This window comes from Pipistrellus kuhlii, unplaced genomic scaffold, assembly GCF_014108245.1.
Source record: "Pipistrellus kuhlii isolate mPipKuh1 unplaced genomic scaffold, mPipKuh1.p scaffold_m20_p_17, whole genome shotgun sequence".
Classification (NCBI taxonomy): domain Eukaryota; kingdom Metazoa; phylum Chordata; class Mammalia; order Chiroptera; family Vespertilionidae; genus Pipistrellus; species Pipistrellus kuhlii.
The window spans coordinates 21613658-21628678 of NW_023425482.1; the positions used below are offsets into that span (position 1 = coordinate 21613658).

Consider the following 15021-nt stretch of genomic DNA (forward strand, 5'->3'; position numbering starts at 1 on the left):
GTCCTTGTATATTTTGGGGGCATTCGCTGTATATTTTGGGTGCATTTCTGCAGCTGGAGCCTGCCGGCGTTTGGGCTCTGACGCGCCATCTGACACGCTATGGCGCCTTAGGGCGGCTGGCGTGTTCCGTGCTGGGCGTTCGCGCTTCTGGCGTGTTCGGGTTCCCGCGGCTGGCGTGTTGGGAGCTGCGCTGCCGGCGTGTTCCGGGCTCGGCGTTTGCCGGGCTGGCGTGTTCTGGCGCGGCGCGCTGGCTCATAGAAGGGCGTGGTTGGGGTTTCCGCGGTGCCCGCCTGCCCGCCCGCCCTGGCGCGCATGTGCAAAAGCGACCCCCAATGCCGCAGAAGAGGTGAGCTGTGGAAAACACCGTTCTTTAAAACAATTTTTAAAAATTTCTATTACATTGACTTTTTAAAATATATTTTATTGCCTTTTTTTTTTTTTCCAGAGGGAAAGAGAGAGGAGGGATAGAGAGTTAGAAACATCGATGAGAGAGAATCGTCTCTACCCTACCCTGCCCTGCCCTGTGCTCAGAGCATGCCCAGGTCCCTGAAGGCATCTGACTGATTATTGACAAAGACGGAGGGTGAAGCTCAGAGCCCATGACCTTTCCAGCGTGGTGCCAGGAGGGCCGAGTCCTGCGTGAGCCAGGCTTCAGCCCAGGAAGGCCTGGGGGGAGGGAGATGCATCCCTGGGCCCGCGAGGGGGTGGGCTGGGCAGCTCCGTGGTTTGGGGTTGCGCATTGCACGCAGTCAGAATGGCAGAATGGGAGAAACCCCAACGCCCCCTCTCCCACACTTGGTCCTGAGACACAGGAGCGGGGAGGATGGGGGAGAAGGGAGACATGGGGGGGAGGGCATCGTAGAGGGGGGCATGGCCTGGGTGATCCGCACGTCGGAGGGTTAAACTTCCTGGCTCAAGGGTGGGGAGTGGGTTCTAGCTTCAAACTCCACAAAGCTCAGGTCCTCTTTTCTCTTCCACTCCGACCCAAAGGGCACCCTAGTTCTCCCTTCGTGGGTAGATGTTAAGGTATCCTCTCTCCAAACGACGACGACAAGGGGCCAGGGAGGCTGGCTTATGCCTCTAACGCGGGGTGGATGCTCGTCTGGGACTCAGGCAGACCCCTTCCTTCCCCGCGGCCCGATGGCGGGTCCGGTGGCCTGCACAGGGCACCAGCCAGGAGTCTGGGATCCTCGGGGATGGCGTTCATTGGGGCGCACTTGGGCTCCACTTAGTCCTCGCTCCCGCCCTCCCAGCGCTGAGCTCCCCCCGGGGTTTGTAGGGGCGCGGGGCCGCTGCAGAACGGGGGTGGGGGTGGCGGGGGAGTAAAGAGGGGCCGGGACCACCCTCCTGGGGCCTCTGCGGCGCCACCCCAGGCCTCACGTTTCTTACTCGCTCGGCTGCTTCCTCTGCCCCGTGCGCGCTGCCTGCGGTGCCGGCCTCAGCTGGGATCCCGCTCTGGTTCGCGGAGGCTCCGTTCTGGCGTCGCTGGGCGCAGGGCGCCTAGGCCAGCCCGGCGTGCAGGGGCTGGGCGGTGCCAGACGCGTGGACCAGCTGCCTGTTTCCCCAGTGGAGGCGGCGTGGGCTCCCCTGGCTGGCCCTGCCCTGCCGCAGCCTCGCCCGCAGAGCCCACAGTCTCGCCCAGCCGCCCCAGCCCTTCCTCCCTCCCCCCTCCCTCCCCGCAGATCTCCAAATGGCTGTGCGCCTCCCAGCGGGCCTCCGCCGCTGCGCTGCCACCCGCCCCGCAGAGGTGCGAGGGGCCAAGGAGCCAGCCAGATGTGTGAGGACAGACAGATGTGTGTAGAGAATGACACACAGACTGCAGAGAGCAGAGGACACACATATAGATCTGTGCAGAGAAAGCTAGAAAAATAATACTGAAGCGGGGAGGAGGGAAGGAGAAAAGGCATGTCAGGTCCCCTCATTCAAGACTCTGAGAGATGTTTTCTTTTATTCTGGCCCCACCTCTAGCACGCATTACCCCCCCCCCCCCCCCCAGAGCCCCAGATGGAGCTGGCATTCCCCAGCCTGAGGCCCACCCCCTCCCACAGTCGGAGAGGGGTGGCGAAAGCAGGGCAGGAGGCAGAGTCCAGAATGAGCAGTTACCAAAGGAGGTTGGAAGTGTCCTCACCCACGGAGGCCCTGCCATGCAGGCCCCTCTGCCTCCACCCAGGGAAGCCGGAGGCACGCCGACTGGCAGAGCTGTGGTGCCTGAGGTTTGTTTTCTCCCCCAGAGCCTGCTCTGCCCCACCCTTCCTGCAGGGCCCATCAGCTACAGGGCAGGGGGATTTGTGGTAACCAGGGCACTTAGGGTTGGCACCGTTTAATGCTCCAGGACTGGCTAGGCAGAAGCAGGATGGGGCAGGGTAGGAGAGCCTGGCTTGGACGCTGAGGCTGGGGCCCCGGAAGCCAGGAGGGATGGTGGGGTATATTGCGACCCTCAGGAGCTCCAGGATATGGAAGCCAGGGCCAGCTGCTCCTGTGATTGGGCTTGAGGCCTGGGAATCTTCTAGGAAGAGGAGGGCGTGATAATAGATCTCATGGATCCCAAGGGTTAGACAACTATGAGTACAGAGAATAGGCCCTTCAGACAGGAAAACTGAGCTCAGAAACCAGGATGAGGGGGTTCCATTTAGCAGGAATGGAAGAATAAAGAGACCCTCTCTTCCATAAAAGCAATGAGGACAGTGGAAAAATTGTCAAAATCACATTTTCAGAACCTTGGAATTAATTGAACAGGTAACCACAATTTGGGGAGTGTCTATTAGGAAAATGGCTAAATCTTGGTATGCACAGTGAACTTGGGTGTGTTTCAAATTACCCTAGTCTTACCCAGCCAGCATGGCTTGGAGCTGAGCATCAACCTATGAATCAGGAGGTCACAGTTCAATTCCTGGTCAGGACACATGCCCAGGTTGCAGGCTTGATCCCTAGTAGGGGCATGCAAAGAGGCAGCCGATCAATGATTCTCTTTCATCATTGAGGTTTCTCTCTCTCTCCCTCTCCCTCTCCCTCTCTCTCTCCTTACCTCTCTGAAATCAAGAAAAGTATTTAAAAAATTACCCCAGTCTCATTTTCCTTTCTCCAACCCGATGGTAGTCTTGAAACTTAATGGCCCCACAATCACAGTGAAAATAAGCAACCCAGCAACTATCAGAAGGGAGACCAAAGCCCAATGCCCAGATAATTTTTCTAGAAGACCTCATTTTATTATATTTATTTATTTTAAAAATATATTTTATTGATTTTTTTTTTCCCCTACAGAGAGGAAGGGAAGGGAATAGAGAGACCTGGACCATGGTGAGGGCTCATGCAGGAGGCAACTAATTGATGTACATCGACATTTCTCTCTGTTTTCCCCTCTCTCTTCCACTCTCTCTAAAAATCAATGGAAAAACATCCTTGGGTCAGGATTAAAAAATAAAATATTAAAAAATTAAAAAAATCAAATAGAAATTCTGGAGTTCAAAGTACAGTAAAATAAAAAATTCACTAGAAGAGCTTAAGAGCAGATGTGAGTTGGCTCAAAAAAGGATCAGCAAACTTAAGGATAGATCAATTGAGATGATCTAATCTGTGGAATAGAAAGAAGAAAAATGAAGAAAATTCATAGTTCCTTAGATACCTGATGGACATTAACAAGCATTCTAAAATATGTATAATTTGAGTCCCACCAGAGATAGAGAGAAAGAGGCAGGAAGACTTTGAAGAAATAATGCGCCCAAACTTCCCAAGTTTAAAAAAGTATTAATTTACACATCCAAGAAGTTCAATGAACTCTCAGTAAAATAAGAATTTACCTTAGTATTTATCCTAGACACATCATATTGAAATGATTGAAAAGCAAAGATGGGGAATATTGGAAAGAGCAAAAAATAAACAATTTTTCACATACAATGCTTCCTCAATAAGATTAACAGCCATTTCTCCTCAAAAGACCTTCACCGTGCTGGAAAAAGCCTATAAACCAAGAAGTTTATATCTGACAAAACTATCTTTCAAAAATAAAGGAGAAATAAAGACATTTACAGATAAACAAAATGGTAGGAATTTCTCACTAGCAGATCTTCCTACAAAAATACTACAGTGAGTCCTTCAGGCTGAAATGAAAAGACTCTAGACAATAGCTTCACTCCACAAAAGAAAGAAAGATCAGTAAAGGCAATCGTACAGGTAGATTAAAAAAAAGACAGTTCAAATAGACATTTTCTTGTTTGTAACTCTTCCCTCCTGTATGGTCTAAAAGACAACTTTTAGAGTTGCAGTAAGGCAATCATTGTAAATCTATGCTGATGGACATACAATATATACAAAGTAATATGTATGACAGTAGTAGAACGAAGGAGAGGGTGGTAGTGGAGCTATCCAGGAGCAAAATTTTATATTAGGCTGGTACAAATTCTAACCCTATTGTTATAAGTTGAGATTTTAAATATGATCTTCAAGGGAACCACTAAAAATAATTCAAAAACTAGAATAAAAGATTTGACAAGATAATGAAAATGCTACACTAGGCAATATCTATTTAACATAACAAGGCAGTATTGGGGTAATAGAGCGACAAAAAACACAAGACACAGAAAACAAATAGAAAAACGTCAGACAGAAATCCTATCTTATTGATAATTACGTTAAACAGACAAGGATTAAACATTCTAATAGAAAAACAGATTGGCACGATGGTAAACTGCCATGATCCAACTATATTTTGTCCACAGAAGACACGCTCTATATTAAAAGACACAAATAGGTTGAAAGTAAAAGATGGAAGAAGATATACCATATAAACAGCAACCAAAAGAGAGCTGGAGTGACTAATGTCAGACAAAATAGATTTTAAAATAAAAATTATTCCTAGATGTAAGAGGTACATTTTATAATGGTAAAAGGGCTAATCTGTCAAGAAGATAAAATCATTTAAACTTATATTCCTCTAACAACAGACACCAAAAATAAAGCAAAAATGGATAGAATTGAAGGGAAAATAGACAATTCAAGAATAATTGTTGCTTGACCCATGTGGCTCAGTGGTTGAGCATTGACCTATGAACCAGGAGGTCACAGTTTGATTCCTGTTCAGGGCACATGCCCAGGTTGAGGGCCTGATACCCAGTGGAGGTGTGTGTGCAGAAGGCAGTGATTAATGTTTTTCTCTTGTCATTGATGTTTCTATCTCTTTCTCCCTCTCTTCTTCTCTGAAATTAATAAAAAATACATAAAAATAGCCCACTCACTCAGCTCTAGAAATGGAAGAATTTCAAGATCTTTATTTAGGTATATAAAAAAATACAGTACATTCATGCACCAGTGTGGTCAATATATATAGTCAATATCCCTAGAACAATTATGACAATGATAGGAAATAGAAGGTTACAGGAATTTGTTTATCCAACTAAAACACTTGGAATAAAATTGTTAATCTAAATAGCAACCTTGTTATGCAAAAAATCTTAATATGTTTGTGAGACCTAGACATATATAAGTATTATTAGTAAAAAATTAAGTAGTTATAAAAAAAAGTAGTTACTGGTTAAAAATAAAGTCAGTGTTATCTACAACCCCCTGATATGTAGGGGCCTTCAGAGTGGGGACCTTAGTCACGGCCAAGGGTGAGCTGGTTTGCCTCCATCCCTGCCCCTCCCTCTTAGTGATTCCACTTCTTCCAGGTGTGTCTGTACTGGAACATTCCCCATGTGGCTGAGAGGGGGAGAGGCACAGAGGACTGAGGGGCTTGGATGGGGGGGTGGGAGGGGCCTTGCCTTCCGCAGGGTGTGCCTGAAGGGCAGGGCCCTGCTGGGGTTCCCTGAGATGCAGCAACAGCGAGGTGTGAAGGCAAATGGCGTGGCTCCTTGTGCAGTCATAGTTGGGCTTGGACATTGGCCAGAGTTGCCAATTGCTGTGGATCATATCTGAGTGCCTCTGAGTCCAGAGATAAAGAGGAGAGATAGATAGATAGATAGATAGATAGATAGAGAGAGAGAGAGAGAGAGAGAAGAGACAGCAGGAATGAACGACCAGGCGAGGCAGAGATGGGAAGAGGTGTTTTGCTCTGGGCACATCTGTTCCCACTTCCCAGGCAAAACTAGAGGCTTATCATTGAGTCTCAAATTGGGGTCACGCTCCTCCAGGCCCTCTCTGGAGGGTGGCCCTCACCCTCGGGCCTGTCACACATGATCTTCAGTGTCCCTCCGGGATGCATTCACAGTTGCTTCACAGTTCAGCCAGCCGCTTCCCTGACGCAGGCTGCAGCTCAGCGCTCAGTGCAGTCCAGGACGGATGAGGGCCCCTGAGGACCCACATTGATAGCTGCCAAGGGCCCCTTCCTCCCTCTTCACAGGCCTGGAGAGGGGCCTCGGAGTGGGAGGGGCCTGGAGAGGGGCCACGGAGTGGGAGGGGCCTGGAGAGGGGCCTCGGAGTGGGAGGGGCCTGGAGAGGGGCCTCGGAGTGGGAGGGGCCTGGAGAGGGGCCTCGGAGTGGGAGGGGCCTGGGGAAGGTGTGAGGAAGTTGAAGCAGGGCAGGCGGCATGGATGGTCCTGGGGTCCCTTGGGCCTGGGCTGCGGAGTCGGGCACTAGGGCCTCCCCGGCCTCACTGGTGGTGGTGGTGGGGGGAGGTCGGGGCGGTTAGGGACCTCACGGGAAGACCTGTCTCTGGTAGTTGAACATCAGCTCTGTGAGGAGCCAGAGAAAAAGTCTCTGCATTGGACTGAGGTCCTGATGACAGGGTTATGAGGAGGTCCAAGCCCAGACAGACCCCCAGCTGGGATTTCCCAGCATTTTGGGGGGCAGGGGGTAGCCACCGCTGAAATAGGTTCCTGGACATTTCAGGGCCCCTGGCGTTTACTACCCAGGGTGATGAGGCCTCTGGGACCCACAAGGAAGGGCTGCCGGGCTGGGCTGGGGGAGTCTGTGCTGTCCTTCCGGGTCAGGCCTGGTGTCCAGCTGGCTGGAGGAGCCGCCATGGTTGGGGCCCCTAATACAGCAGCTCCTCCGGGGAGTCCGTGCTGTACAGCTCGGCCAGCATCTTGAACCGGGGGCCCCAGTCGTTGAGGAAGTCGTAGTCGATGTCCGAGTCGGACGAGCCGGTGCCCAGGGTGCTGAGGGACTCGGCGATGGACTCGGCGCCCTCGTAGTCGAACAGGTGCAGCGTGTCGTAGGGCAGGCCGCTGCTGTCCAGGTCCGCCTCGTCCTTCTTGGCCTCGATCACCGCGGCCATGTCGCCGAGCTCGCCGGGCCTGGGCGGCGGCAGGTGCCGCGGCGGCTTCTGCACCTTGGCGTACACCGAGGGCCGCACGTCCCGCGTGGCGCGCGGGGGCTTGGCCCCGCCGTGGCGCACCGAGTTGAGCACCGACACGTCGTAGCTGGTGGTGTCCATCTCGCCGCCGCCCTCCTCGTCGTAGGAGACCAGCTGCTCGTGGATCTCGGGCACGCTCTTGCCGTGGGCGCGGCCCTGCTGCCGGAGCCGCCGCCGCAGGAAGAGGAGCACGGTGATCACTGCAGGGGGAGCAGAGAGCGTGGGTTAGAGGGAGGGCATCAGCCGCGGGCCGGCCCGGCCCTCCCCTCCGCGCCCCCCTCTCTTCCCTGGGAATTCTGGCCACTTCCCGGGGATACCCCGGCCCCACACAGGTTTGCTTGGGTCCAGACACCTGGTGGGACCGAGTCCAGGCCCCACCCTGCTCCCCACGTGGTCCTGTCTGGCTGTCAGAGGCGCTGGTAGGGGTGGGAAGGGAGAGGTACCCAGGGGGCTTCTCTCAAATTCATTCTCTCTCCTCCAGTGTCAGCCTCATCTGCCTGCATCCTCATTTCCTCCCTCCTCATACCACGGTGGCAAATCCTCTGCCACCTTTTCTTTTTTTAAAAAAACAGATTCTTTTTCTTTCTTTAATTTTTTTTTTTTTTAAATTTAAGAGAGAGAGGGGAAAGGAGAGAGAGAGAGACTGAGAGAAATATCATTGTGAAAGCTCAACACGGATCTGTTGGTTGTCTCCCGTTTGCATCCCCTCTTCCTGCTGGGGTTCCTGGAAGCACCTCCCAAATAAGCCACTTGCACCCCAATCCTAGGTTCTGCTTCCTGGGAAACCCAAACCAAGGCAAGGCCGGCAATGCTCCGCCGAACCGGGAAAAAGGTGGCATCGAGGCAGGAGGACGCCTCGAAAGCAGTGGTTCTCAACCTGCCTGATGCCGCGGCCCTTTAATACAGCTCCTCGTGTTGTGGTGACCCCCAACCATGAAATTATTTCCGTTGCTACTTCATAACGGTAATTTTGCTACTGTTATGAATCATAATGTAAACGTCTGTGTTTTCCGGTGGTCTTAGACTCTGCAGCAGCGGTTCTCAACATCGGAAAACAGATGTTTACATTACGATTCACTAACAGTAGCAGAATTACAGCTATGAAGTAGCAACGGAAATAATTTTACGGTTGGGGGTCACCACAACACGGGGGACTGTATTAAAGGGCCGCGGCATCAGGAAGGTTGAGACCCACTGCTCCAAACAGAAAGAAAGCAACTGGAGATAATCGAAACTACACGTTTTTAAACTTCGCATTTCTTCCCAAAAGATGAACTGGATCCTCCTCTCTTTTCAAAAAACGGTTTTCATGTAAATAGATGCCAAGAACGGTGTGCCTGGCACACAGTAAGTTCAATGTCATTTAGAAAGAATTTTGAAGTGGGGGAGGGTCCTTCGGCCCCATCCCCCTCCCTCCCATCCTTAGGCACCCAGGGAGGTGACGTTGGCCGTCCCATCACACTGGGGTGCAGGGTGGGTGCTGGCTTCAGGGCTATCCTGTGGGCTGGAGGCAGGACTGTCCTGGACCCCTGGCCTCTCCCTCCCTCGGAGCAGCCCCCTCCGTGTCCCCTCCGCCTCCGGGCACTGACCTGTGATGGTGAGGATGCACAGGAAGATGGCCACCAGCACCGGGATGATGTTGTACCCCTGGTAGAGTTTCTCGTTACAGAAGGTGGCCTCGCCATACTCGTTGCACTTGCACACGGTCACGGTCAGCGTGCTGGTGCCCGTGAGGCTGGGCCTCCCGTTGTCCGAGATGAGCACCGGCAGGTGGTGGACCTTGGTGTGCTCCCGGTCAAACGGCCCGTACTTGACCGTGACGTTGGCCGTGTTATCTGGAAGCACCGGGGCCTCAGAGTCAGGTCGTGCTGCCTGGCGTGCCTATCCCCTGGTCCACACCGACAGTGGAGGTTGCCTCCTCCTGGGAGTCCTCCTGGATTGTGCCCGGCCATGTGCCACCTGGGGTGCCTCTGTGTTCTTTGCGTTCCCTGCCTTATATTTCAGCCTTTTGTTCTTCCAAAGGGGGGTGTATTTTGGGCAGCTCCCTTGGCTTATCTTCTAAGCATGGCTTGGCCAGAACGTAAAATCCCTGTTTTCTGTTTCTGTGGGCAACTGATAAACTCCATCCCTTCCTCCCTACGTCTATTCCAGTGTTTCCCAAAGTGTGGTACGCGTACCCCCAGGGGTACGGGAAGAGTTTGGTGGGGATATGCACTGCACTGTGCTTAGCTGCGCCTAATTCTACGTTCTCATGAGTACGAGGAGTACTCAGCGTTACGAAAATTATAGAAGGGGCACACATATGCCAAAAGTTTGGGAAACACTGCCTACTCTAATGATAGGTGACTCTCTTTCAGCTTAATGAATGAACGTATTGTTTTAAGCCTTGATAAATAATAAGCGGGGAAATAAAGTTTTAAAAAGTCTTTTAGACCCGGCTAACTTCTGAGACCCTTTCTGTTATCCCTGCAAACCGGTTAGAGAGTAAAAACAATGCTTACGCTCCTTGGCTGCTGAGGGAATGGTGACACATGGACTGGAGAATGTCTGAGGAAGTCTGGGCCTGGGACTGTGCTTTGGCCCAATTTTGACTTTCGCTCCCGGCTCCAATCAGTGGTTTCCTGTGCAGAACTCGCAGGAGGGAGCATTTTAAACCTGCAGGTTCTCAGCTTTCACCCCTGCCCACCCACCTTCTTTCCTGGTGTCTCTACCCCTTCAGGTTTCTGACTCAGTGGATTTGGGCAGAGGCCAGATAATCTGCCTTTTGTAGGGTTCCTGGGAGGTCATGACACTGATAGGGGAGGATACAGGATTTGGAGGGGATATATATATATATATATATATATATATATATATATGTTTTATTGATATTTTTACAGAGAGGGATAGAGAGTTATAAATATTGATGCAAGAAACATCAATCAGCTGCCTCCTGCACACCCACTACTGGGGATGTGCCCGCAACCAAGGTACATGCCCTTGACGGGAATCGAACCTGGGACCCTTCAGTCTGCAGGCCAATGCTCTATCGACTGAGCCAAACCGGTTAGGGTTGGAGGGGATATTTGACCGCTGTGTAGGGTTGGCCAGCTCAGCAAGCCAGCCGAAAGCAAAGGAGGCCATATTTTAGATTTCAAATGAAGGCCAGTTCATTTCATTATTAAGTAGCCTTGTCTATTAATTATACTTGAGAGTAAGCAATATGGCTGTTGACACTGTGGGAGAAATGAGTGCTTTCTCACTGTACCCATTTAATGTTATAGCAGAACATCCACGCTCAGTGAATCCAAGACCATCAAGCTTACCTCCTGGATTCACATGGGGGTTCTTTGGGGTAGCACTTGAGCTTTCTACCCCCTTGTAGACCTCTCTGAGGTGAGATTGAGGTGGACCTTGGGATGGGCTGATGGGTATTTTTGCCACATTAGTTACTATGAAAGAGCTGAACGCTGAGTGGTCTGTCATTGACTGTCAACACGGGATGCCCACCTTCCCTGTCCCTCTGGAGGCTGTGGCTGATCCTCTGGGTCTGTCCCATTCTCAGAGACCCCTTTTCTGGACCTTCCTCATCCTGACCTTGAAGTGGCTGTTCCTATACAGGGATCTTCACCAACCACAGTTTTGCCAATCAGGGACGGGCAGGAATGCCGCCCCATGCTGGGTGATGGATTGCTTTAGTTAGATTTAAGGGGGATTTTTATTTTTATTTGTTTTCTGAGGAAGCTGTTGAAGCCACGGAAACCTGTCTACCAGTGACTAGAGTGCAATCAACTCAGCATGATCCCACTCCTGAGCACTTTCTCATCGGAAGCTCTGATTGGCTGACATCGTAGGACTCTCTGGTCTGTGATTGGCGGACCAGATCCTGTCCCAGGCCCCTGCCGGTAAGTAGCTATTGTCATTGAATTAAGACCAAGTTTTCTGATTCCTTGGCGTTTTGAGTTCCACATTTCCAGTTTTGACTTTTTGGAAGTGACCTCAAAGTTCCATGTCCTAGAGTAATTTGTAATTATGCTGATCTCAGAGACTGCGTGTGAGAGGGAATCCCTTGGCCAGTTTGGGAACCGAACTGACTGCACCCCATATCTATTCTGTACGCCCAGTCTCTTATGGAGAATGGCAGGCTATGCGGCCTGGACAGTTTGGCCAGGGCACCTCTGACCACTGTATAGACCAGTGGTCAGCAAACTGCGGCTCGCGAGCCACATGCGGCTCTTGGGCCCCTTGAGTGTGGCTCTTCCACAAAATACCAATGCCTGGGCGAGTCTATTTTGAAGAAGTGGCGTTAGAAGAGGTTTAAGTTTAAAAAATTTGGCTCTCAGAAGAAATTTCAGTCGTTGTACTGATGATATTTGGCTCTGTTGACCAGTGAGTTTGCCAACCACTGGGCTAGGCCAATAAGGTATTTGGCCAAAGTTGTACAAAATATGCCATCGAATGAAAACCCCAGTGAGGCCTTGCCCCCAGTTTGTTGACTTGAGCCTTGACCCTGGTGCTTTGATACTCAAACCACCCCACTCCTGACCCTTCAAAGAGCCAGGCTAACTACGTTCCTGTGGACGTACCGTGATTATCCGTGAGGGTGAAGTTGCTGTCCTTGGTGTTCAGGGAGAATTTGAACTTCACATCTTTTGGTGTTATGTCCTCGTCTATGGCAAAGATTTGCACCACCAGCTGGAGTGTGGAAGAAGGGGGTGGTCAGTGATGGTGTTGGGCTTGTCTGGAGTTCAGTGATGGAGACTCTGGGTTTAGACTTGACCGTGGCCTCCTCCCACCTGCTCCACTGACTTAAATGACCTCCACAAACAAACTCTTTGTACCAGCCCCCTCCCCGCCAGTCTGTTCTCCACATATTTCCTCTGAGCCTCAGTTTCTCTGCCTGTAAAGGAGGGATAATGTCACCTTTCCCCAAGGCGGCTGTGCAGGTTACACTAAGCAACTGGCTGTGGGCACTGCCTTGTCCCCCGACCTGAGCCGGACTCACCGTGCCCTTCTCAGCATTCTCACACACTGTGGGCTCGTAGGGCTTGGCAAACTTTGGGGGGTTGTCATTCACATCCAGAATTTCGATGTGGACCTGCACAATGGATTCTTTGCCCGTGGGCTTCCCTGCAGGGGGAAAGGACTTGTCATTGCAACAGGCTCAGCTGATGTGTGGAGGGGAACTCCCGGAGGGGGTGCCCTTGTCACAGGAAGAGGGGGCGATGGAAGACAGGCCAGGGAGGGCATTCTGGATGAAATGAGTGGAAGGGGTAGGGGGGTCAAGCTTCATGCACAAGGATGCTTACTGAAGAATTGCTTGTAAGAATGAAAAGGTAATCTCAGTGAATTTAAAAAGATTTTAGTAACATTGAGTTAAGTAATCACCAAACGAATCTAAGGATTTAATTAAGTGATTAAATTAATTTAAACAAGTATAATTTATTAAATTAAATTACTTAGTTGCAAAATGATTTAAAAGGCAAACAATGTAAGGGAGATTGTGTCAATACATTATATCACTTCCAAAGAATGAAATAGGTGGCCGTTTATAATGCCCCTGTAAATGATATTTTAAAAATGTAACTTAAAAAATGGTGGGTTAGTACCACGAGAAAATGGTTCTGAAATAAGGTTAAGTAAAAATGCAGGATAAGATTTTATATAAATATTATAAACTTCTGTAAAAGTATGTATAGTAGAAGGACCATAGGAGGTACACTAAAGTGCAAACAGTAGTTGTCTCTGGATGCTAGGATTATGAGGGGATCCTTTTCTTCTCCTAGCTTGTATTTTCTATATTTCAAAAGAAACAACCAATAACTTTTAAAATTTAAGTTATATTCAAAGTTTAAAAACGGCATGACTGTAAATAGATGGGGAAGAAAGGGCTAAGGATCTGAAAAACACAGGAGTCCATCACAGTTGGCCTGGCTGTCATATTGGGGATGTGGGGCGGGGGCAAGTCTCGCTTTCTCCCCCTCTCCGGGGTAGTCTCCTGGGGGAGACGGGAATGTTGGTCTTTCTTCGGCAAGACAGTGCTGACTTTCTCATAGAGGCAAAGGGTGCGAACTCCAACACTTGCCTTTTCCTTGGGCAATTGTTACACTCATTTCTGGAGAACCTAACCATCTTGGAGTTAGAACCCGCTGCAGATTTTGAATTCAACCCCTAACTGGGCCATAAAGAGCCCCCCAAATAGCCTTTTCCAGAATCCACGATGATGAGAATCATGTGGCACTTGTCCAATGCATGTTTCTTGGCCCCGTTTCTGGCTCACTGGACCTGAACCTCCAGGGAGGGGTCTGGACACCTGTTAAGAGGTGCCCTAGGTGATTTGTGTCACGGGGACAGTGCTTCGTCCTGGGCATGGGTTTCTGATTCAGTCTGAGTTTGGGCCTGGCACGTGGCCCTTCTAACAAGGTCTCAGGAGGTATGGGTACTGCTGGTCCATCCACACTTGGGGAGGAAGGCTGTCGAGCATCCCAGCCAAATGGTGCTTCCGTAGGAGCTTAGCATACCGCCAGAGACCCACCGTGACACCTAATGCCAATTGTGAACAGGAAGGAAAGGAGAAAAGCCCGATGCCCTGGCCGATGGCGTTACTCACCTCTGGAATCCAGTTCCTTGGCCTCCACAGTCAGGTTGTACCAGGGAGTGACTTCTCTGTCCACTTCTTTCTCATTGTAAATATTCCCCTGCTTGTTTATTTGGAAGAAGTGGCCCTTGTCGCTGGTCCTGCGGATGAAGTATCTGCCCGGGGGAGAGAGAGTCATGGCTTTCTATTGCTCTTTGCTGAGTTCACATCCCTAGTACGACAGACAAGGCCCTTCAGGGTCTGTCCCTTGCATCCTCCTCCAATCCTCTTGGCACCCTACCACCCAGAGGGGTCCGGAGAAGCGAGATGATCGCTTTGAGCTTAGCGATGTTGTCATCTCCGATGTGAGGGTGGTGCCTGAGACTCCATCAGCAGTGCTCAGAGCTGAGGCCGGTGGCACTCAGCTTCCTTAAGAAGACAATAGCCCTGACTGGTTTGGCTCAGTGGAAAGAGCGTCGGCCTGCGGACTGAAAGGTCCCAGGTTCGATTCCGGTCAAGGGCATGTACCTTGGTTGCAGGCACATCCCCAGTAGTGGGTGTGCAGGAGGCAGCTGATCGATGTTTCTCTCTCATCGATGTTTCTAACTCTCTCTCCCTCTCCCTTCCTCTCTGTAAAAAAATCAATAAAATACATTAAAAAAAAAGATGACGATACATAGAAACATAAACTTCCCCGACATTGATATGTAAACATCATTAGAATTCCGATGTGTTTTTAAAAACTGGGTAAAGAATTTAAACATTCACAAGAAAGACTGTTTTAGAGTGCATAAAAAGTACGTAAAGTAAAAAGCAGGGAGGGGGGCTTACCCTCCACAGACCACGTTTCAGTGTAAAGCTGCTGCAGTAAGACAGAATGGCTCTGCCAGAGAATAGTACAATAGAGGATTCGGAAATAGATTGGGATACAGACAGGAACCCGGTATGTAAAGAGGGTCAGAAAACAAGGAGTTACTTCTGTGGTGCTGGTACAGTTGGCTAATCCTCTGGAATGACATGGGATTGGATTCAATTCAGACTCACTATCAATGTTAAGTGGCTCTGGAAAGTTCAAGTTAAAACTATATTTTTTGTCCCAGAGGGTAGAAGAGAGGAGTTTGGTGGAGACAGAAGAACAAGTAGTGATGAAATGGGCGTGATAGGATAAAAAAAAAAA

General features: G+C 50.2%; 1 protein-coding gene across 3 annotated transcripts in view; it reads right to left on the reverse strand.

Moving 5' to 3' along the window:
* Positions 1-6783: 6783 nt before the first annotated feature.
* CDH5 (cadherin 5) overlaps positions 6784-15021 on the reverse strand; it is a 32047-nt gene continuing 23809 nt past the window's right edge. For all 3 annotated transcript variants that reach the window (XM_036440722.2, XM_045582825.1, XM_036440721.2), the window contains exons 8-12: positions 13878-14020; positions 12273-12397; positions 11854-11962; positions 8878-9123; positions 6784-7488 (exon numbers count right to left, since the gene is read on the reverse strand). In XM_036440722.2, the coding sequence (XP_036296615.1) occupies positions 6968-7488; positions 8878-9123; positions 11854-11962; positions 12273-12397; positions 13878-14020 (1144 nt within the window). In that variant the 3' untranslated portion in view covers positions 6784-6967. The remainder of the gene's footprint in view (positions 7489-8877; positions 9124-11853; positions 11963-12272; positions 12398-13877; positions 14021-15021) is intronic.